At 39.2% G+C, this 22647-nt stretch overlaps 1 protein-coding gene across 1 annotated transcript in view; it reads left to right on the plus strand.

Moving 5' to 3' along the window:
- LOC103177809 (cAMP-specific 3',5'-cyclic phosphodiesterase 4D-like) overlaps positions 1-22368 on the plus strand; it is a 150492-nt gene extending 128124 nt beyond the window's left edge. Inside the window, exon 2 of the mRNA XM_007892155.2 lies at positions 22275-22368. Within this exon, the coding sequence (XP_007890346.1) occupies positions 22275-22278 (4 nt within the window). The 3' untranslated portion in view covers positions 22279-22368. The remainder of the gene's footprint in view (positions 1-22274) is intronic.
- The last annotated feature ends 279 nt before the right edge of the window (positions 22369-22647 follow it).

Genomic DNA, 22647 nt, shown 5'->3' on the forward strand with positions numbered 1-22647 from the left:
GGCACCAGAATACAATGGTGAAGCCCCAGACACATCCTCCTCAAAGCTGAGGTGCAGATCTGACCTGGATCACTGTGTGCAGGGAGATTAGACATTGGTGAAAATGGCTTTTGAGTTCCAAACAAGCTGTCAAGAGCAGCATTGACAAAGCCTTGGGAGTATGTTTCCTATCCAACCTCTCAGCTGCAGTTCACTTTGGATGGAAAACATCCCCTCTACATGGCCTGGCTAGATCAAAGGCCCTACATGGAGTATTCAGAATGTCAATGCCAACTTATTAATGGTTGTAAAATAATAATATATATAATCCTTGCATTTGATATAGCGCTTTTCACGACTTCTCGACGTCTCAAAGCGCTTCACAGAATATGTGAATTGACCGTATATTTGTGGGAAAAATAGTGCTCATGTATTAAAAAATTGATTCTGCAGCATGAACTCTAAAGTGATAATTCCCCAATGACGATTAAGTTTACAGATCTCTTATAATTTTCACTTCTAGAAGAAGAAAATACAAACACATCAGTGGCTTCTTGCACCAACAACAACAATTTCTGCCAGCAACTTTTATCGTAACCTATTGAAGACCTCCTCAACATTGGTTGCTGTGTTCACCTACAAATACACAGTCACTACACTTTACAATAAATTCCTGTGAAGCGACTGGAGATACTATAGAATCATCGAATATCACAGCACAGAAGGAGGCAATACATTTGCCTCCTTCTGTGAGAAATATATTTCTCTTTTTGAACAGTCTCAATGAATCTTAACTGTTTAATGGATCTTGGTTGAACACCACCTGAAAGATGGATTTATGGAATTACTATTGAATTTTCTCCATTTGGTCTTCTCCTTTTGAGAGTCATTCAAATAGTTCAGGGTTTATTGTAGAAATTTGTATCAAACAGAGCCTGGCTCAGTGATAGCACCCTCACCCCGGAGTCAGAAGGTTGTGGATTCAAGACCCATTTCAGGAATTGGAATTATTTTATCTAAATTGACACTCCAATGCAGTGCTGGGGTGTTGCATTGTTGGAGGTGCCGTCTTTTGGATGAGGCATTAAACTGAGATCCATCTGACTGTTGAGGTAGATGTTAAAGTTCCCATGGCACTATTGGAAAGAGAAGGGAGTGTCTCCTGGTGTTGTGGCCAACAAATTCCCCAAATAAAATTGTTCACTCAATCCATGGTTGTTTGTGGAACATTGTTGTGCACAACTGGCTGCTGTGCTTCACCCACAAAATACAGACTATGCTTTTCAGTATTACGTAATTTATTATTGAAAAATGTATTGATGTGCATTTTGTTAGTGAAACACGGCAGCCAGTTATGCAGCACTTTGAGAGGTCTCAGTGATGTGATAAGGTGCTATATCAATTGTAAGAATTATTATTATTATTATAACAATGTATGCTATTCTTGTATTGTAGTGTTATACTTTTTTTTGAAAGGGGCAGTTGGTAGTGAGTCAGAAGGTTATGGGTTCAAGCTCCACATCTGGACTTGGAATTTATGGTCAAGACTGACAGTCCAATTGACATTCAACTAAAAATACATAGTTACTACACTTCATAGTGTCCCAAAACCTGTGAAGCGCTTTGAGATGTCTCAACGATCTTTCTACTTTCATCTAATCTTCCCTTAAACACTAACACCTTTCATGCAATCTGTGTGAAACTATGCAGGATCGCTCAACCAGTCAGCAAGGGCCCTCAAACAAGCCACTGAAAAAAACAGTGTAACCAGAATCAGATTTAAGTAAGTAGTGCCTGTGTTTCTCCTTGCCTGCAGCACTAAAAGCCATCTGTAGACCAAAAGGTTGACTATGAATAGAGAAATGTCAGAGTTAAAGGCAATTTCATTTGAATGTCCTAACCCCTTACTGAACGTGATGTCTGATTATTTTATTCTACCATCCACAAGCTCCAGCTCGTCAAAATTTGGCTTCTCGTACTGAGCTTTACCTTTCAACCCCATCTTGGGCGTGGAGTCCTGTAGCTCAGTAGTTAGAGCACTCACACTCGCCTTGCAAGCGAGAGACCTGAGTTTGATTCCTGGCAAGGCAAAACCTTGGGCAAGATTCCTTACTCCACATGCCTGATAATAATCCCTCAAGAAAAAACCAACAAACAAAAAAAAGCAATAATAAATTGGCCACTTCAATCCACGACTGTTTGTGGGACACTGCTGTGCACAATTGGCTGCCGCGTTTCGTCCACAAATATAAAGCCAACTCATTTTGAGAGCTTTGAGACGTCTAGAAGACTTGAACAGCACTATATCAAATGCAAGGATTATTATAATTATGATATCCTCACCAGGCTCCACGAGCTCCCTGGCACCTATCGACTTCAAGATTCTTGCTCACATTTCTCTACATGCCCTCTGCTCACTCTACTATTCATCCTATCTGCTTGCACTCTAGTGATGCTACCCCATTCTAAAGCTGCTATGTAAATGCATGTTGTTTTTGCTTAGCAATCTCAAACCTGTTTTATGTTGTTTGTCCACCCCACCAATGGCAATCAAGCTTTAGCCAATTCACCCCTACCCTCTGGAACGCCCTCCCAAAATCCCTTGCCGAGCACCCTCGCTATCTGTATTTAAAAAGTTCCTGAAAGCCTGTCTCTTCAACTAAGCCTGGAGTCATCTTCCTCCTCTCTCCCCTCCCAACCCCTCTGCTCGGTGTTCAGTACCATCTCTGCAGTGTAGTCCAAGACGTTACCTTACATGAAAAACACTATATAATCTAAATTGTTGGTTTTGCTTTTTAAAAATGATGGATTTAATCTGTGACAAAGGGGAGAGGACATTCTGTGCTGTGCTGTCCTGTGCAAGATGTAAATTATACTGCTGGTGTGTTTTTCCATTACACCGTCATTTTAAGGACAGAGTCTTGTTCTAGGTACTACGTGCAGAAAAAAAATTGCACCTCACCCGAGTGTGGTATCATGAGTTTATCTTGCTCAATCTGTGTGAACTCAAAATTATTCCAATTTTTTTTAGTTTGGTACAAACGCCACTAAAACCCTTGAAAGCTTTAAAGTTTTAAAGTGTGGCAAAAGATATTGATTTCCAGTAAACCTCCTGTGAAAGATATGAATAAGATGAAGGAAAAGTACAGCACAATACTTTCAAATATTGACAGAGCGGGAACCAAATAAGAAGTGTTTGGTTAGTAGACGACATTAACAATTTCTACATGGGAAAGTAAACACTTTTTTCTTTGGTCAGTCGAAAATCTGAACAAATGCAGAAACCCGTCACCAAGCTTAAGAGTTTCCAAACCAGGCTGAAACTCCCACATATATATGTCACTTACACATACAAATGTCCTTGTGTCTGGAATGGAGTGCTTATTCTCTTCCTGAAGGCTCGCATCCTGCTTACCTGATTCCTGAGAGTATTAAACCATTTAAAGCACAGTTTGGCAAGCTTCCCACTGCCTGTCTAACTAGAACGACCTTACCCATTAGAACTTTTGGCTTGCAGGGTTAGCAGGAGCTGAGTGGGAAGAATCCCTGTTCCCAGTGGCCAGCCTGCTCTTCCATGTCCTGCTTAAATGCTGCGAGACACTATCCTGCTTGCAAGTTTTGTTGTTGTTGATGAGCCAGTCTGTTATCAGCAGTTCCCTGGAATACCACAAACCTACCTGGCTCAGGAACTGGACTGTCAAGACTACCACAGAGGCTTGACTCAATTCCAACAATCCATTGCCAAGCATGTCATCTTGGAGTCCCCACCTTCCCATGCAGGAGGGTGTCATTGGACATTGAAAAAACACTAAGACTGGCTGAAACTAACACCCAGCACTGCCAAAACCCTCATCCACGTCACCCCTGCTGCAACTGTACCAATTGTCTTCCCAGTTTCACTATCCACAAAATACAACTAATTCAGAACTCCGCCACCCATATACTTGCCCACTCAAAACCCTGTACCTTCATCACACCAGTCTTTGCCACTGCACTTTACAGTGAATGTTGTGAAGTGCTTTTAGATATTTTCCTGACTTGAAAGGCTATATCAAATGTACTGCTGTTCTGGTCGCTTCCATGCAGACTGAACAAACATCTTGAAGCAAGCAACTCAACTCAACAAGCAATTCATAGCACGTAGGAAAAGTGCTGTATAGATTCTCTAGAACAACAACAACAACAAAATTACATTTATAGAGCACCTTTCACGTTGGGAGAACGTCCCAAAGCGCTGAACAGTCAGATGTTGGGGCCCGAGCATGAGGGAGGGGTGGTGTAGGGAGTGAGGGAAGGCAGAGAGGTGGGAGGGAGACCAAAGGCACAGAAGGGGAGGGTCTTGAGACTGGCCTTGAAAGATGCAAGGGAGGAAGCGAGGCGAAGGGACCGTGGGATGGAGTTCCAGAGTGTGGGGGCAGAGAGGCTGAAAGCCCGGCTACCAATGGTAGGGCGGGTCGGGCGGGAGACATGGAGCAGGCCGGAGCCTGATGAGCGGAGGGAGCATGTAGATTGGTAGGGGGTCAGCAGGTCAGAGAGGTAGGAGGGGGCAAGGCCGTGGATGGTCTTAAAGGTGAGGACGAGGATCTTGAACTCGATACTCTGGCGGATGGGGAGCCAGTGGAGTCGGGCGAGGGTGGGAGTGATGGGGTCACGGAGCCTGATGCATGAGAGTACATAGCTGCAGAGTTTTGGATGATCTGCAGCTTGTGAAGGGAAGTGTTGGAAAGGCCGATGAGGAGGGAGTTCCCGTAATCAAGCCTTGAGGTGACAAATGTGTGGGTGAGGATTTCGGCGTGAGGCAGTGGCAGAGTCTGGCAATGTTGCGGAGGTGGTGGTAGGCAGTGCCGGTCATGGCGCGGATGTGGGGGAGAAAGGATAGTTCAAGGTCAAACAAGACAGCCAGGTTCCTGACTGGCTTAGTGAGGTTGAGTGTGCAACCATGGAGGTTGATGCTGCCAGCGCCTGAAGTGCGGAGGCGCTGGCGCGAGCCAATCAGGAGGGCCTCGGTCTTGCTGACGTTGAGTTGGAGAAAGTTAGCCCTCGTCTAGGACTTGATGTTGGACAGGCAGTCGGTCAGGACCTCAGTAGTCCTGGAGTTCAGGGTGGAGGCAGAGAGATAAAGTTGGGTGTCATCCCTATATATGTGGAAATTTACCCCATGTCTGTGGATGACGTCACCAAAGGGGAGCATGTAGGCTGATGCTGCCAGCGCCTGAAGTGCGGAGGCACTGGCGCGAGCCAATCAGGAGGGCCTCGGTCTTGCTGAAGTTGAGTTGGAGAAAGCCTCACCCACAGATTTGTCATTTGAAATTTGAAACACATCATGAGATCTACGGCTTAACCTTATCTGCAGTATTTGCTTCCTTTTTTAAAGGCAGGATGTCATGGTTAAACTGAACTCCAATAAGGCCCCTCTCCTTCCAGGATCACAATTCTTGTGTGATCCTGACAAGTTATTCAATCATTGGATCATCTCAATTGAACATAACTTTACCCTCCTTGGCATTGCCACTCCAAACAAAGAAGAAAAATGTGGCCATTCAATCCACGACTGTTTGTGGGACACACCTGTGCCAATTGGCTTCCACTTTTGGCCCACAAATACACAGTCAATCCACTTTGCAATATATTCAGTGATGCACTTTGAGACATCTCAACGACATGATAAGGCGCTATATCAAATGCAAGGATTATTACTTTTATTATTTTTAAATAATTATTATTATGATGATGTAAACAACCAATTAGGGTGATAGAATAGTGATCTGAGGCCTGAATTCCCATGGTTTCACACAGGGCGATCTTAAATTGTAAAACAATTGTCTTAGCCTTAAGATTTAAAAAGACTTCAATGACTTTAAAATTTAAGGTTGGCCAGAATTTTGGAAAATTCTTAATTTGAGTCTCAAGTAGAAAAAGGGTTTTTCACAGTTTTAAAAAACAGCTTGCAAATTAACACTAAAAATATTTTTTTTTCACAAACTTAAATTGTCTTAAGACTAAGACCATGAGAAATTTCAAAACTCAGAAGCAGGAACTCAAATGAATTATTTTTCTATTTGTTTTAGCTGGAGAAGCTGAGGTCAACTGTAGTTTCTCCGCTGTCTTGAATGTTTCTCTCTGGAGGCAGATTTTTGGACGGCGTCTGAATGATATTCAGAATAAATATTGCCTTGGGTCTCAAGTTGCTTGCTGTGCCTTGGCAGACAAAATGTATTTTTCACTGTTTAGATGATCTTCCAGTAAACACTGGAAATGGATAACAAAAGGTTTTCTAAATCAAAGCTAAAAATCTGAAACCTGGGCTATTCAAGATTTCACTCAGACTTAAGACCAGAAAAACTTTAAGACCGTGCAGAATTTTAGAAAATTCTCAAAAACAGATTTTCAAATGAATAATTTTCCATATATTTCAAATATTATAAAGTTTAAAACAATGGCCTTAAGGCTAGGCCTGTGAGAAATGACAGACCTCTGTGATCGAGAAGCTTCTTCTAAAGCGGTTGAAACATCATAATGTAAATCTGTTGACAGATCTCATTTTACATAAAATAGTTATACTAAGGACACCTGCATTTTATGTGTTTTTGAAGCACAAGAAAAAAAAACTAGAACTGAGGTGGAACATCAGGTGACTGATTTAACTGTGATGTGGTTACAGTGGCATATGCGCCTTTCTTCATGTTTGTTAGTTAAAAATCATTGCATCAGATTTGGGTAACTACACTGTCAGCCAGCTATGCACTTAACAACTGTGCGCTAGAAGAATTGGTTCACAAAATCACAAGATTGGTTCGGATGAAGGAGTCCCTTTGGCCCGTCTGATCTCATCCTACCAGAATATCCAGTTTACTGTCTTCCCATCAAAGCAACAAGCTACTTTCTGATAAGTCCAGTGTCCCGACCTCAACCACGATTACTATTCCTGGCAATAGTTCCAGTTGTTAATTACAACAACAAATTGCTTTTCACATTGGGAGATTTCAAACAGTCCAATGGGATCATCAATATGCATTTGGGAACAGGCAGATGAGGACCTTGTTTAACGTCTCATCCAAAGCATGACACCTCTGACAGTGACATTGGAGCGCTCCCCTGGCACTTCACTGGAGGCTCAGCCTAAGACACAGAGAGGTGACAGCACTACCAAAGCAAATCATGGTATATAGGATTGGAGAAATGGAGAATATAGCTGCCGAATACAGCTGATAAAAAGAACATCGCTGAACAGTCAGAGGGACCTCGGTTTAACGTCTCATAGAATCATAGAATCATAGAATATTACAGCACAGAAGGAGGCCATTTGTCCCACGTGCCTGTGCCGGATCTTTGGAAGAGCTATCTAATGAGTCCTACTACCCCGCTCTTACCCCATAACCTTGCAAATGTTTCCTTTGCAAGTACTCATCCAATTCCCTTTTGAAAGTTGTTATTGAATCTGTTCCACCACCCTTTCAGGTAATGCCTTCTAGATCATCTCAACTGAAGGATGGCACCCCCAGCACAACATTGGGTGTCTAGACTGTTGTCAGTCTAGACTATGTGAGTTCAAAGGGCTGACGAGGCACTTTAACCCACAACCTTCTGACCCAGAGGCAAGAGTGCTACCAACTGAGCTAGGTTGATATACGATGAGCGCGATAAACTAGCATTCAGTAAAATCTTGTTGCAATCAATCAGTTGTGTACTCATTACAGTCACTGAAACAAGCCTGTTCTTGCTGCACTGTGATCAATAACACAGCACCATATGGTGCAAACATTACTGCAACATCTATATTTTAAAGATTGCATTGTCACTTGTACTTACAACTCACTGAAGCTGCAAAAGTATTTATTCCGAGCTTTTTATTCAGCCATCTCAACATAAAGCATTTTAAACACATTAATTTATTACTGTTGTACACCCAATATTCTAACTTAGTGCTTTTAATAAACAAACCTTAGTAAATTGAGGCTCATGCCAACCAAATGGGAGTTTTGTTGAAGTAATTGAAAATGATGAAACTAACTAGAAATGAGTCACTTGACTTATTATGAAAATTAATTTGTCGTTCAGAACACAATGGTGATAAAGAGCAGAAGACTGATCATAGAATAATGCAGACCCTAATGCAGATCTGAAATTCCATCCAGTCTCAGCATGTAACAATTTGCATTTATATAGTACCCTTCAGTGGCAAGGTTAGATGCTGAGCAAGGGGCAAGGGGAGGGGGAAGTGACCATAGGCACAGTTGAAGAGGTAGGTCGAAAGGTGGGATTTAAAGATAGATAAAGAGGAGGTGAGGCAGAGGGATGAATCTTGGATAATTTAACACCATTTTGTCTTAAAATTCAAGATTTAGCTGCTAGATCTTCAATTTTAAAACAAAATGGTGTTAAATGGTTCAGTTTCTTTGTTAGTAATTCGTCAAAGAATTGCAATCATTTTTTGTAATCTAGCAATATTGCCCTAATATTGCTTGGGATATTATTTTGCATTTAGAGCTCCAAACGTCTTTTCAGTTGCATTCTGTGGAGCCAGTACAATAACCTGAGTTTATCTTACAACCAAAAAGAACCATCTAAATTCACAGCAGAGAAGTCAATTTAGCCCATTGTGTCTATGCTGACTCTTTTCAGAGCAATCCTTTCAGTCCCATTTACTTACCCTTTACCCCATACCTATTTTATAGAAATATATCTTGTACCCTTTTGAAAGCTAATATGGATGATTTAACAGCCTCTGCTATTTGGAAATAAAGTACTAACAGTACATACTCCAACAGTTGTTTTCAAATGAAAAAGACCTTAGTTCGGTCACATTAAATAGCTGCTTTAAATAAAGTGTAATTATGTAGAGTTATGGAGAGTTTGCAGCACACAAAAGGTTATTCAGTTCACTTTGCCTGACCTGAGATGGATTTATTTATTCTAATACCATTCTCCTTCTGTTTCCCCACACTTTAAGTACAGTATTCATCTAATTCCCTTTCGAATGAATTATGGGCTCTACTTCAAAGTTTTATACAAACACTGGGTGTTAATTTATAACAATAACTAAAGCAAGTAGTTTGTGATTAAAATAATACATCACTTGTAATGATTCTTATACATTCATTTACTAACATCTAACATTGTGAGTTTGTAAAAATATACAAGCACTTAACATAACATGTAGGAGCAGGAGTTCCAGCATTTGTGGTTTGAGACTGGGTTGGTGACTGTGTCCTGACTGTGTGGATGTAATATTAAACAGTATTTGTCTGGGATTTCAAAACTTTAAAGGGACAAACTTATATTGGAGTCCGTAGTGGTTAGCGCACTCGCCTCGCAAGCAAGATGACCTGGGTTCGATTCTGGGGCAGGGTGAAACGTTGGACAAGTTTTCTTACTCCACACGTCTTTGTTTACCTAGCATTAAGTAGGAATGCAGATTGGGCAGATCGCTTTTCCAGAGGTAACAATCCCTTCAAAAAAAATTAACAGTAAAAAAATGTGTCATCTCTATATTTCAATAGAACAAAGACACAGATTTCTGTTCTGTGCTGCTATTTCCTAACTTTGGAGTCGATGAAGATAATTATGGGCTATCGGGAGAGCACGGGGGAGTGGGATTGATTTTGGTAGCTCTTTTCAAAGAGCTGGCACAGACACGATGGGCTGAATGGCCTCCTTCTGTGCTGTATAATTCTATGATTCAATGAGGAAAAATAATAAGTCGGTCACTCTATCCCACGACTGTTTGTGAGACACTTCTGTGCGCAATTAGCTGTCGCATTTTGCTCACAAAATATAATCAATTAATTTTACAGTATATTCTGCGAAGAGCTTTGAAACTTCTAGAAGGTGTGATTGATAAGGCACTATATGAAATGCAAGGATTATTATTATTATATAACAATAATCCTTGTATTGGGATTGAGCCTTACCACACTGTTCAGATGGAAGCGTTTTACAAGATTTTATTGTGAAGTGTCAAGACTATATATTTGTTGTCACGCATCAGGTGAATGCATTAATAAATTTGCACACATAGCCATTACGTGCTTGATCAATTTTATTTGACCTGAGAGATTGTCGACATGAGAGAAACTCCCTTCTCTTTTCAAAAAGTGCCATGGGATCATTAACGTCCACATGAACAGGCAGATGGGGCCTCATTCTAACATCTCATTCAAAAGACGGCACCTCTAACAATGCAGTACACCCTCAGTTTATGTTTGTTGTTGATAATTTGGCAGGGGGAGTGTATTTCAAGAGGTTATGTAGCTCAATCACAAAGAGAAAAAAATTGAAAGTGAAATTGTTCACATAAATTAATTGTTCAAAGTAGTTCATTTCAGTAACATTTCTTCTTAAAATATTACTTAGGAATCTGAAAAAAGAATCTGAATATAATTTTCGGGGGTAAATCAGTTGTCTGATCCATGTGGAAATCCATCATTACCATCATCATAGTGAATGTAACTTTGTTCAGCGTCTAAATATCATTCACCGAGGTTCATTTCTTTCAAAAGTGCTCATTCTCTTCTCAGGGAAACAACAACAAGATTACATTTGTATAGCGCCTTTCACATAGGGAGGACGTCCCAAGGCGCTGGACAGAATACAGCATTTCAGACCCGAGCTGGGGTTTGGGGGATAAGGGAGGGGAGAGGAAGGGGGCTGGCTGATGGCACTAATATATATAATAAATAATAAATATGTAATAAATATTGTCATCATCACCATGACAACACTATGTAAACTCTCCAACCTATTCATTTCATGCAAAAAGCTTTTTTTTGACATTTTCTGAGACGAAAATGATATAAAACTTGTATTTTATTTTATTTTAAAATAATATGCAACAAATTGCTTCTAACAGCTTATTATGGTATTATCAGCATTGCGGTTTGATGTTCATTAGCTGTGTATTTCCTGGTAAGTTGGAATCATTTCCATTGCGCTGCAATTTCAAATTGATCTCTCCCTCATTTATAATAACATGCTTTTTATCTCCACACCTTCAATGTGTGTAGAACAGATTACCTTATTTTGCACCAGTGGTGCACTGTATGCATTCATTGATCTTAACTGTCAATATCTGATAACTACCTTTTATGACAACACCTTGTGCTGCTTAACTTGTTTGTGATTCCAGATAACAGCTAAACTGCTGAATGAGTCAGGTGACTTAGTTCCTTGTTCTGACTACATTGAACAACCAATTAATAAGCCACAGCCCCATTGTGGAAAAGCAAACAGGACACGTAATTGGACATCACACAGAATACAAATTGGCTTCTAATGTTAACTAAAATATTCTACCATCCGGAATTACAATTGGCTGCCACGTTTCACCCACAAAATACACAGTCAATTTACTTTACAGTATATTCCGTGAAGCGCTTTGAGACATTTTGAAGACGTGATAAAATGCTTTCAAATGCACAAAATTATTATTTTTATTATTATAATATAACTGGAGTATCACATTATGCCAAACCTTCTCCCTACATTCTTACTCTCCCTGTGACTCATTCATTTTCTCACATTCTTTCTTTCTCTCTCTATTTCTCACTGAATCTCTCTGATTTTCTATGGGTGACTCTGTATAGCTTTCTCTATCTTTATCTCTATTTATTTCTCTGAATCCCATGCTACACGGTACAAACGTATGGGAGCTTACCTTGGTGTCATTGGCAAAACATCCAGTTGTGCACATCCGTGAAGGGAACTGAGGACACGGTTTACTCATGCAGGTTGACTAAATTGGGTCCCTGGTAATCTCACTCATATAAGTGCATATTGCAATCTGGAATACATTTGCTGGCAACTTCGGATCCCAATGCAGATAAGGGGTACATGCAGATGTTGCAGTTGAAGTGTGATTAACTGGAATTCTACTTTATACAAATTGAGATCAAACAAGCAGTATTTTGCAATGCGATTTGCTAACTGGAAATGTGTCTGGTATCCAACAGTTTATGGATCCCCTCGCTGAGGATTCTCATGAGTCGGCTGTGATGCACTGCCGGTTCCAAAAGAATTCTTCATAAGGAGTCTGGATCATTATTATTGAATCCCATTATCAACACATGTTTTTTAGAGCCTAATGTCTATCCACTTTATTGGATGAAAACCGACTAGACAGTCAGAGCTCCTTGGCATTAGATATTGTGACTAGTTCAAATATCATTTTTTNAGGGAGACATTATTATATTGGGAGAAGAGAAATCTATTGAAGGCAATTGATACAAAATGTGGAGAATGAGGTTAGGACCACAGTAACAGGCTGTATATTTTGCCATTAAAGACCCTTTGCCCCATACCCCTTCTGTTTGTGAAACTCCTTCTGGCATTAATAGTTATTGCAAATCAAGTGAAGTGCTTTGAGATGTTTTGACAGCATATGAGGCGCTTTACCAAATGCAAGGATTATTATTTTTATGCATTGAACACTGAATACATTTTTCTCTTCTCTTCAGTGGTAATAATGATACTGCCCCTTTGAATGGTCAGCTGCTGAGCCTCGGGTGATCTGTGGCTGACACCCACCGACAGAGCCTGACTGCATCAACGTTGCTGTCAATGGAATTTAATACATGTCTCTATTCTCAAGTCGGCCCCATATCAATAACAGTGAACATTTGCTTGGCATGTTTTGCTGCACTGCGTGCCAATGTTAATAATGAGATGCAAACTCACAAATAAAAGGATCAACAAGCCCATGTCACCATTTTCCGAAGCTGACAGGCATACTGAAAAACACAGATTCAAAATAGTATCTAAAAGTAGCAGAGGGGAGGTGAAAAGAAATTTTTTCAAGCAGTGAGTTGTTCGAATCTGGAACGCATTGCTTGAAAGGGTGGTCGAGGCCGATTCGATAACTACTTTTAAAAACGCGGTAGATGGGTATTTAAGGAGCATGGGTTTGCAGGGTTATGGGGAAAAGGCTGGGGAGTGGGATTGACATTAATTGCTCTATTCAAAGAGCCGGCACAAACTCGATGGGCCGAATGGCCTCTTTTTGTGCTGTACAATTCTATGATTCTATGATTCTATGAACACAGAAAATTGGTCCAGGGTCCAAGGAAATAATTTCACTGTTTTGACTCTCGCCTATTCGTGTACGACAGAGCAGTGTGTTTCGGATGCTTATCTTGCACAATAGGATATTGCAATCTTGCTTTGGGCAATTATTAATAATAATAGCAATAGTAATAATCTTGTATTTGGTATAGCACCTTATTACATTGTAAGGACATCTCAAAGTGTTTTACAAGATTTTCTGTGAAATGGATTGACTATGTATTTTGTGGACAAATTTGGCAGCCAATTTTGCACTCAGAAATGTCCCACAGACAGATGTTACTGCACCAGCATTTTCTTTCCTCTTTTGTTTCCCTTTCATCAAGCCAAACTCCAGTGCATATTGCTCTCCCAATAAGCTGAGTGGTAGAGACACACCCACAGACGTCTCCAGGAGCTGCGTCAGTGTACGATCCAAGGGTTTAATGCAGAACAAACAGCTCTGTTTGCTCAATGACGCACAAAACTCAGTGCTGATAACATTGATGTAATATTTCCCAGGTTTTTTTCATTTTACTTTAAAATTGATGCCCTGTAGTACATTTACTGCATTCTTTTTATCACTCATTTAGAGGTGAGGGCAACAACAACAACAACTTGCATTTATACAGTGCCTTTCAGCCGAGCCAAAGGAAAAATGTCCATAAGCACTGTCGAAGAGGAAGATCTTCAGGCATGAACTAAAAATGAGGACGAGATTGAGACGGAGGGATTGATGGAGAGAGTTCCAAAGTTTTGGGACATAGTGGCACAGGACTCTGCCTGACCAAAGAAGATGCTAGGCAATAAACCCTCACATAAAATTGATCATTCACCTCCTGGCTGTTTGTGGGACATTCTGTAGCCAAGCCTATCAGATAATTGAGCCTACAAAATATACAGTCACTTCACTTTACAGTGAATTCTGTGAAGCTCTATGAGATAGCTCAACGATGTGAATAAGGCACCATATTGTATGCCAGGATTATTATGGTAATAATTGGCCCTGGAATTCTGCTATCTGAAGATTTAAATCCCAAATGCTCGGAGAGAAGTATGAATTCATAAACCCATCTTTCTTAAATTGATCCCCAGTCTTTAAAAAAAAGTATTCAGAATTTCAGAGAAATCTTTTCTTTTGAAAGGTCTAAATTTTCGATCTATAAAACTGTGAGAGAGAGTGAGAGAGAGAGAGAGAGAGAGAGAAAAAGTGCTTTGGACAAAGGCATGGCACTGCAATTGAATTCTTTTCAATCTTTCTAACAACAACAATTAATAACAAATTAGATTTATATAGAGCCTTTCACGTTGGGAGGATGACCCAAGGTGCTTAATGTGAAGGTTCTTAGTGTTGAGAAATTTAGGCCAATGCTACAAAATCATTGCTTTACAATTGGATTATTACACAACATTTTCCTAACAGCTATTTCCAAACCCTAATTTGATACCCTAATTTGTGCTTAAAGTATACTGCTTCCTTTACCCTGGTGAATTTGAGACTGAATTTCTTTTAAAAATAAAGCTTCATTGTTTTTAAACTTAGTGTTGCAAATTTGCAGATTAATCCAGATGCCTTGCAGGGTGATAGTTGATCGTACTACATGATAATGCTCAAATTTCTCTTCTCCTACCTCCCCCTCGCTAGGCATTTAGATTTTCTAAAAGGACTGTGATGCATCTCGAACATTCATAGCTTTATCATGTAATGTGATCATTGGAGGTAGCAAGGAAAGCAATAGAGAGTGTGGCGACATTTAGAAGGCAGGCAGTGTCTCAGGAAGTTCTCAGGTCCTTTGACACAATTTGCGTACAGGATCTATGTACACTAGAGTGGTTGTTGATAACCCAAAGCGCATATTTCCTGCTTTGTGGTTTGATAGAATGCAGTGAGGTTATGCTTTTTAAGAGTTTAATCAAATCTGCATCTGTTTTTCCACACTGGGCATTTGTTATAGCTTTCACATTTGGGCTGCTTTAGTTCTATTTCAGAGACTTCAAAGCTACGTGGTTTAGCGCAGCGTAACGGTTGTTGAACGGTACCAACTTTAGAATCATAGCTTCTTAAATGTTATCAATCTTAATGCTTGGCTTTTGGCCTAAGATTATAAAGTCTGGCAGATTTCCAGTTTCTGAATGGAAACTATGCAGGATGCTAGCATACCGTGCCTTTAGGAAGTAGATATGAGTGTTGCAGTACTGAAGAGAATGCTTTCAGATGTGGAAGAGCATTCTGGCATCAGGGTAAAGGAAACTGTATGTATTAAGCACAGATTGGATCGGTATCAAGTTAGTGTCTGTAAATAGCTGTTAGGAAAATGTGGTGTAATAATCCAATAGTGAAGCAATGTTTTTGCAGCATTGGCCTAAATTTCTCAACACTAAGGTTGTCTGAAAATTTAAAGTTCGACCATCTTAAAAAATATGTGGTTTGGAAGTTTGTGTATCGGTGGTGTAAACTAAAAATAATATTCCTATCTCTATTTGTGCATATTAGAACGTCAATGTTCGCTAGCTTTCTCTCCTCTTCTCAGGGTGTTTTGATTCCATTTCCCTTCCAATGGGCCATCATGGTGCTGTGAGTGTCTCTGTGCCTCACCCAAGTGATCATTATTCACTTGTGGTCTTTGACACTAAGGTTGAAAAGGCTTTTATCAGAAAGATGGTCCTGGAAATGATCCCTCAACATTGGAGGAAGTACCTCAAGATATAAAGAATGAGCCATTAGGGAACCCTATATCTACATGATGCTTATGTAAGGAACTCAACTCTTGGTATAGCCAGATTTCTGTAGGTCAACATGACATACACACAGTTTTCTTGCAGGAGCCACACTTTACAGAGCTGATGTTAAAACAGTCACTACACTTAACCGTAATTCTTTGTGAAGCTATTTGAGATATTTTGATGTGAAAAAGGCACTATAAAGATAGAGAAATTATCTTGCCAGCTGCAACATGTCAGCAGTGAGGGATGTGATCAACACACAGTTGACTGACTGTCAAGCAGATGGGATGTTGACATATAATTTCAATTCAGAAATTCATACAATATCGATTAGGAATTACCACAATGTGGACATATATTTGTACATTCCTGAGATACCATTCTCAATGCTATTGTCCCTGAACAGGAATTGATCATTTGACTTGTAGGTCAAAGTAATTTTATGTTCTGTGAAATTCCTTTAGCCCCACTTAATGGTATACTATGTTGTCTAAGTTCTGCCATATTTTTGGGATATTCTCCATCACTGCTGTCTAAATATTTAGTACAAAACTACCATACACAATTCTTTTGAACTCTGCTGAAGTTCAGATACATTATTTTCCAGCCTATTTTGCTTATGTCTTTTCCTGAATGTAATACTTCTCTTGAAACAAGCCAACAAAGGCTCCACTTGCAAAGGCAGAACTGTATTCAAAAATCAAGGGCATTTGTATTCAGTATTTGCTGTTAGGTGTGTACAACGCTATTTCAATTGTTTAGGTAATAGTGTTGATCTGTTACAGATGATTTCCTCACTTGTGAATACACCACATTTTGACGTAGAGATTTCAATTATTTTGGAAAATAAATCTCTGATGTGTTCTTAAGTACCTGTGCGCCATAGCTCATTCATTTGAATGGGTTATTAAGAATACAAATAATAATAATCCTTACATTTGGTATAGTGCCTTTTACATCAGGAGGATGCCCCAAAAGCAGTTCACAGGATTTACTGTAAAGTGTAGTGAACGTCTATTATGGGAGAACAGTTGCATCTGTTTTGCAATTTATATGAGAAAGATTTAATCAGTCATATCTACCCTGTGACTGTCAATCTTGTGAGGCTAGGGCTGTCATTAGCTGTACCATTGCCCTTAAAAGTGGATTTCAGCCATTGAAAATAAACATAAAAGATTCTCCCGCCTCCAGGAAGTTCTAGGTGATTCACACCTGTCTTGTACTGCAAGGGTGTAAACTTCCCTTATGCTGAAACTATATCAACCTGGTCTCAACCACCCTTTCTGGTAACCTGTTCCCTCTCAGTAAATAAATACTTTTGTGATTTCATTTTGCAACTCCAGACCTGTGTCCCCTTTTCTCTTGTCTTGATGCATTCCAATGTATTGTTCTGGGTGTACTTTTTCAATACTCTTTAAAATGTTATAAACGATTTATCTTAACATTGAGTCAGTTCAGAATTACAGTGGCAGACCATCAGCTGGGTTTAAATTGGTATTAAAATAATTCAGTGTGTGTTGCGGTCCCAAAGGCCAGTTTAACTAAGTGCAATGCAAGTATATCTTAATTTCATGATTGCAGTATATATTTGTGCAATATTGACACTTGTAATCTCTGCAATACCTTAGTGATCAGCGTTAGTTGAATGGGCTATGGAAGTTGAGTATGAACAATTACAGTCTCTTTGATCAGGCAGTATATTAACATTAGCTAACAATTTGCACATTCTCATCATTATGACATACAGATGTATGTTATGGTTTCACATAACACAGGCTTAAACATTGAATGGAATTAATGGATTGTCAAATCAAAGTTGAAGTGAAGTATTACAATAAGAATAATGATTTCTTGCATTTCATATTGTGCCTTTCACATTAGGTGGACAACTTAAAGATTGTGTATTTTGTAAGCTAACTGAGATCTGAAGGTACTTACTCCATGAAAAGGTTTCTCACCAGAAAAATTCTTTTAGAAAAGCTGTCCGAAGTAAAGAACTGCAAATCAAGACTAAACAATGAAAAATATCAGTGGAGTAAAAAAGTGTTGTAGATTCAGAAGTCAGAAACAACTGAAGAGTGAAAGACTAAGATCTCAGATTACATACAGCTCATTAGGTTATATGAAATATGGTGATATTTTTATAGTAATTGAAACAGTAACTTTTAATGACCATTAAACCATGATCAATTTCAAAGGGTATTTTTGGATCCAAGACAAATTCAGCAATAGACTATATAATAAAAATATAGCAACTGCATCCTGTAAGGTTACTCAAACATTCCCATACGGTATGAATTTTTTAATGGTTTGCTTAGTTTACACCTACTTTTATTGCTATAAACGTGGTTACAATCGGGAAATTCAAGTTTCCTAAAGCTTTCTTTTTTGCAAGCAATTACAATCGCTAAACTGGATTACTCATGACAACTTGTAAGGTTTCTTCCTTTCCCACAATTGTGGTCGCTGTAAATCTCTTGCAGAATTACTCTGAGATGTCAACCTTTGTTGCCAAGCTCAAAGTGTGTGTAGTGGGGGGCGTATGCATCAATTGACGTGAACTTGTTTATATTTACTTCAGTGTTGATCTCTTAGGCCACATTGTCAAGATCACAATAATAATAATAATAATAATAATAATCCTTGCATTTGATATAGCGCTTTTCACGTCGGGAGGACGTCTCAAAGCAAATAGTCTCATTTGAAAGACGGTCCCTCGAACAACGTAATACATCCCATCATTGAAATGGAGTATCAACCCAGACTATATGAGCTTAGTGTTCTGATGTGGGGTATGAATCCATAAACCTCTGACTAGAGAGTGCTAGCGACTGAGCCAAGCTTATAGAATGACATAATTTCAACTTCACCGGTACCTTCATGTTCAACTGTGAAGCCCATCATATTGCTTGAGTGCTGTTTGAAGCAGATTTCTACTGCTCAATGTAACTCAAGCAGATATGCCAAATGACAAGATACTCCCTGAAAATGACCAGCTAGTAAGCAAAAGCAAAGGCGACCTATTGTTCTTTGTGAAGATGAATCCATATACAATTGTCCCTTTGAGGCTCTGTCACATCTGAACACTGCAGCCATTCTGAAGTACCAAGATACCACTTACACTCATCGAAGCTCTCTTTTTGCTGGAATATTGAAGTCAAACAAGAATATCAAATTGATGATTATTATTCTTATCAAATTGTTGAGATGCCCTGCTTTGACTGTCTCCAGATTCATGATGCAAATCTTATAAGAAGCTTGGGCATCAAATCAAACTCCTGGACACTGTACTATATAAATTCATAGGAACTATGATGAAGTTACCACAAGATGTGGAGAAAATTACCCCAAAGTCTCCTACCTGTTGCTTAATCTGCAGGAGGTGTGCTAGCTCTCGGCAATGAGGGGAAGCTAATAATTTCTTCCACAACTTATACTTATACCGTGCCCTTCACACAAGGTAGTGTCTCAGAACAGTTCCACCAAAATTTTGGCATAAAATTTTAACATGTTGCTTCTTCCTTCAAATTGGCAGCAAGGAATGATTGCGAGCTGCGCACCATTGCTGATGATTGTGAGAACAAGCTACAAACACTTGCACACAACACAGATGTAACATATCACTTTCATTTCCATCTCTCCTTGCCAAACAGCAAAGTTTATGTTCCACTGTAATCTAACCAGCAGGAAAAATCATGTCTTGGGTGACAGAGGGAGCTTCGAATGATGTGACCAACCTCACAGAGAACCATTATTAAACAAGCAATATGGAATGCTTTCATTCTACCACAGAAACTTGCAATGTGACATCCGCATTTGGCTATTTTTGTTCATGATTATTATGATGGTGAAAAGAGGCAAAATTGCCATAGAATTCCCACCATTTGGGGATGACCATGTGGGATTGTATGTAATGTAGAATGTGGACCTCACTGTCAGAAGTTGTGGTTGAAGCAAATAACACCAATGTAGTTAAGAGAAAACTTACAAGAGGGAGCAGGGAATAGAGGAGAGAGGATTAGAAGGGGTGGAAGCTTGTGTGGAGTGTAACACTGGCACAGACCTGTTTCCGTACTGTTAAGTTCTATGTAACTGTTTGTGGGAGTGTTTACTGTTTGCAGGAGCAGGACATTAAAAGCCGTGGTGGTTGAGTTTACGGCTCACTAGTACCGGTTGTCCGTGATCTATTACAACACAAACTATGACTTGTAGCCCATTTATAGAAACAAACAGGAGCTAAATGAATGCATGGTTTGGTTTCTGATTACCACTATAAATAGTGCAAACTCCAACATTACTTCCCTTCTTCTGTAATGAGCTTGATGGTGCCTGTATTAGGCCTGTACCTCTGGTTATTCCACACAAAAGGTAAGTTTCTAGCCCAATAAATGGTAAAATGTAATATTGCTACATCTTTCTCTGATATTAATCAGAATTTTAATTTGTAGCAATGAATATCCTTTAAATGTGCAATAATTATGCAGTGAAAAGTAGTCCCCTTCTAAGTGTTGAGTAATCTCAGCGGATGTAAAATAGCTTTTATTGGTCAACTATAAAGTTGTGTTGATTTTGAAGAGATGAGAACATTGCAAACAAATAGATTTCTAAATTGGTACTTTACAGCAATAATTTAGCATTTGATAAAGCACCTTTCACATCAGGATGACGGTTTAAAGAGATTCATTGGGTTTGCTGTAAAGTGTAGTGACTATTTTGTAGGTAAACGATTTATGAATGATACTTTAGAATATCCTGAGTATAGAATATACTTTAGATGACTAATGGTTGACTGTCTACCCAGACAGTAATCAATGTGCCATGGCTTGTTTTATCTTGAAACCTACAAAATATAATGGTGTAGATTTTACAATTATTGTTCGTGGGTAGATTGGATTTAGCACTTCACTGGCAATGGATTTCCCAGTTATTTTTCTTTATTAGCAAAATGACCACAGATGTCATAGTAATGTAAAATTGATTTGGTGGAAGTTATTTCTTGTACTAATAGAATACAAATTTGATGCTCATCCTATTTAGCCTGGAGACAAATGTAAAGGAGGTAAATGGTAGACAGGCATTTGACTTATTAAGTACCTGAGAAGTCCAAACATCTAGGAATATGGGGAAAAAGCTGGAATGTAGGATTAATAAAGAGGTTTGTATGATAATACATCCTTGCATTTGATATAGAACCAGTGCGAAGGCGCTAAATACATACAACTTGTTGTTGTGGAACCTATCACACAATTGACGTGTCTCAAAGGACTTCACAAGAATTACTGTAAAGATTAGTGACTGTATTTTGTTGGTGAACATCTATTTTGTAGATGATTGTCCTGCTTTGATCTCAGTTCCTGACCTGCAGTGACCTCACATCCTGGCCCCTGAACTTCTTTGATCTCGAGAAGACAGCTTAGAGGGGACCTGAAAGAGGTGTAGAAAATGTTAAATCAGATTGAAAATGTAAACCCCAATCAATACTTTAGGATGTATCAAGACAAGATATAGGTTTAGATTTTAAAAGGGCAATTCCAGGATAGACACCAAGAAGATTTTATTTACCCAGACGGTAATCAATGACTGGAAAAAGTTACCAGGCCCCTAGACCAATTTAAAATACAGCTTGATGGAGTGATGAGGGAACTGTAGGGTGGGTTTTCTGGAGTAATGAGATCGGATGAGCTGAAGGGCCTTTTTCATCTTGAGCAGCAACAACAACAACTTGGATTTATATAGCGCCCTCCAACCCAGACGGCGTCTCAGAGCGCTTAAACCTTATTTTATTGTGAACAATTGTCCTAAAGTTATGGGATAATCACACCTGAGACCCCTTGATAATTAAATAACAGATTTTACCAGTATAATTGAATCAAACTAGAATTCCGTGCAGCGGGATTGAAAGGCTTGATCACAGATGTCAAAAGATAACTGTGAGCCAAACTATTGTGCTGAAATTGGGGTGGGGAAAGGAGATATGTTTTCTCCTAAACCTTCTAACAATTAAAGGTAGGTTTAGAGGATACTTTTTAGCCATGTGCACAACGCGAACCATCTGAAAGAAATCATTGATGTTCAGTCCACACATAGAACAATAACTTGCATTTATACAGCGCCCTTCATGTAGGATAACATCTTAGAGCATTTATCAATGACAGGGTTGAACATGGGAGATGGGAAGGGGTGAAGGGGAGGTGACCAGAGGTGCGGTTGAAGAGGTAAGTTTTAAGGTGGAATTTAAAGACACATAGAGAGGGGGCAAGATGAAATTGGAGAAGTTCGTGGAGGGAGTTCCAGATATTAGCAACACAGTAATTGAAGGATCAGTCACCAATGGCAGTAATCTAATTGACTATGAATCGATTCAGGCAGAATTTATTTTCAAGTCTGGTTCACTGTTAAAACCTTTATTTCTTTAAATAAATCTGTTGAACTTTTATACTGCTGCACGTTTTACGACCTGTTACTTTTAGCGCTTAACTCATCTGATTGCTTTGCATGTGCGTGTTGTGATAACAATTTATTCTCCCTTTCTCTAGGTAAGTAACACAACTAAAATGAAAGAAGTGAAAGATCTTGGTAAGATTAACTGTTTCATTTTTAATAATATTTAAAATTGTTCCCAGAGGAATTCTTGCAAACTGTGAAGGCACTTAAATGAGCAAAATTACTTGCCTTTGGGTAACCATGTGTGATTGATACTTTGAGCTGTCTTTTACCTTGTATCTAATTGACAGATTGTTACTGAAGAGAGACAGAAATACCGTGACTGTTTTTTAAATGAATGTTAGGGATAGCTAGCTGGTGCAAATCCAGAATTGTAATTTAAGAATAAATCTGTGGTCATAGGCTGTATTGTGCTACCATCAGGTGGGTCAGTCCGTTAGGAGTTACCATTTGGCCTGGGTAGCA

Source organism: Callorhinchus milii, unplaced genomic scaffold (genome assembly GCF_018977255.1).
Source record: "Callorhinchus milii isolate IMCB2004 unplaced genomic scaffold, IMCB_Cmil_1.0 Scaffold1, whole genome shotgun sequence".
Lineage (NCBI taxonomy): Eukaryota > Metazoa > Chordata > Chondrichthyes > Chimaeriformes > Callorhinchidae > Callorhinchus > Callorhinchus milii.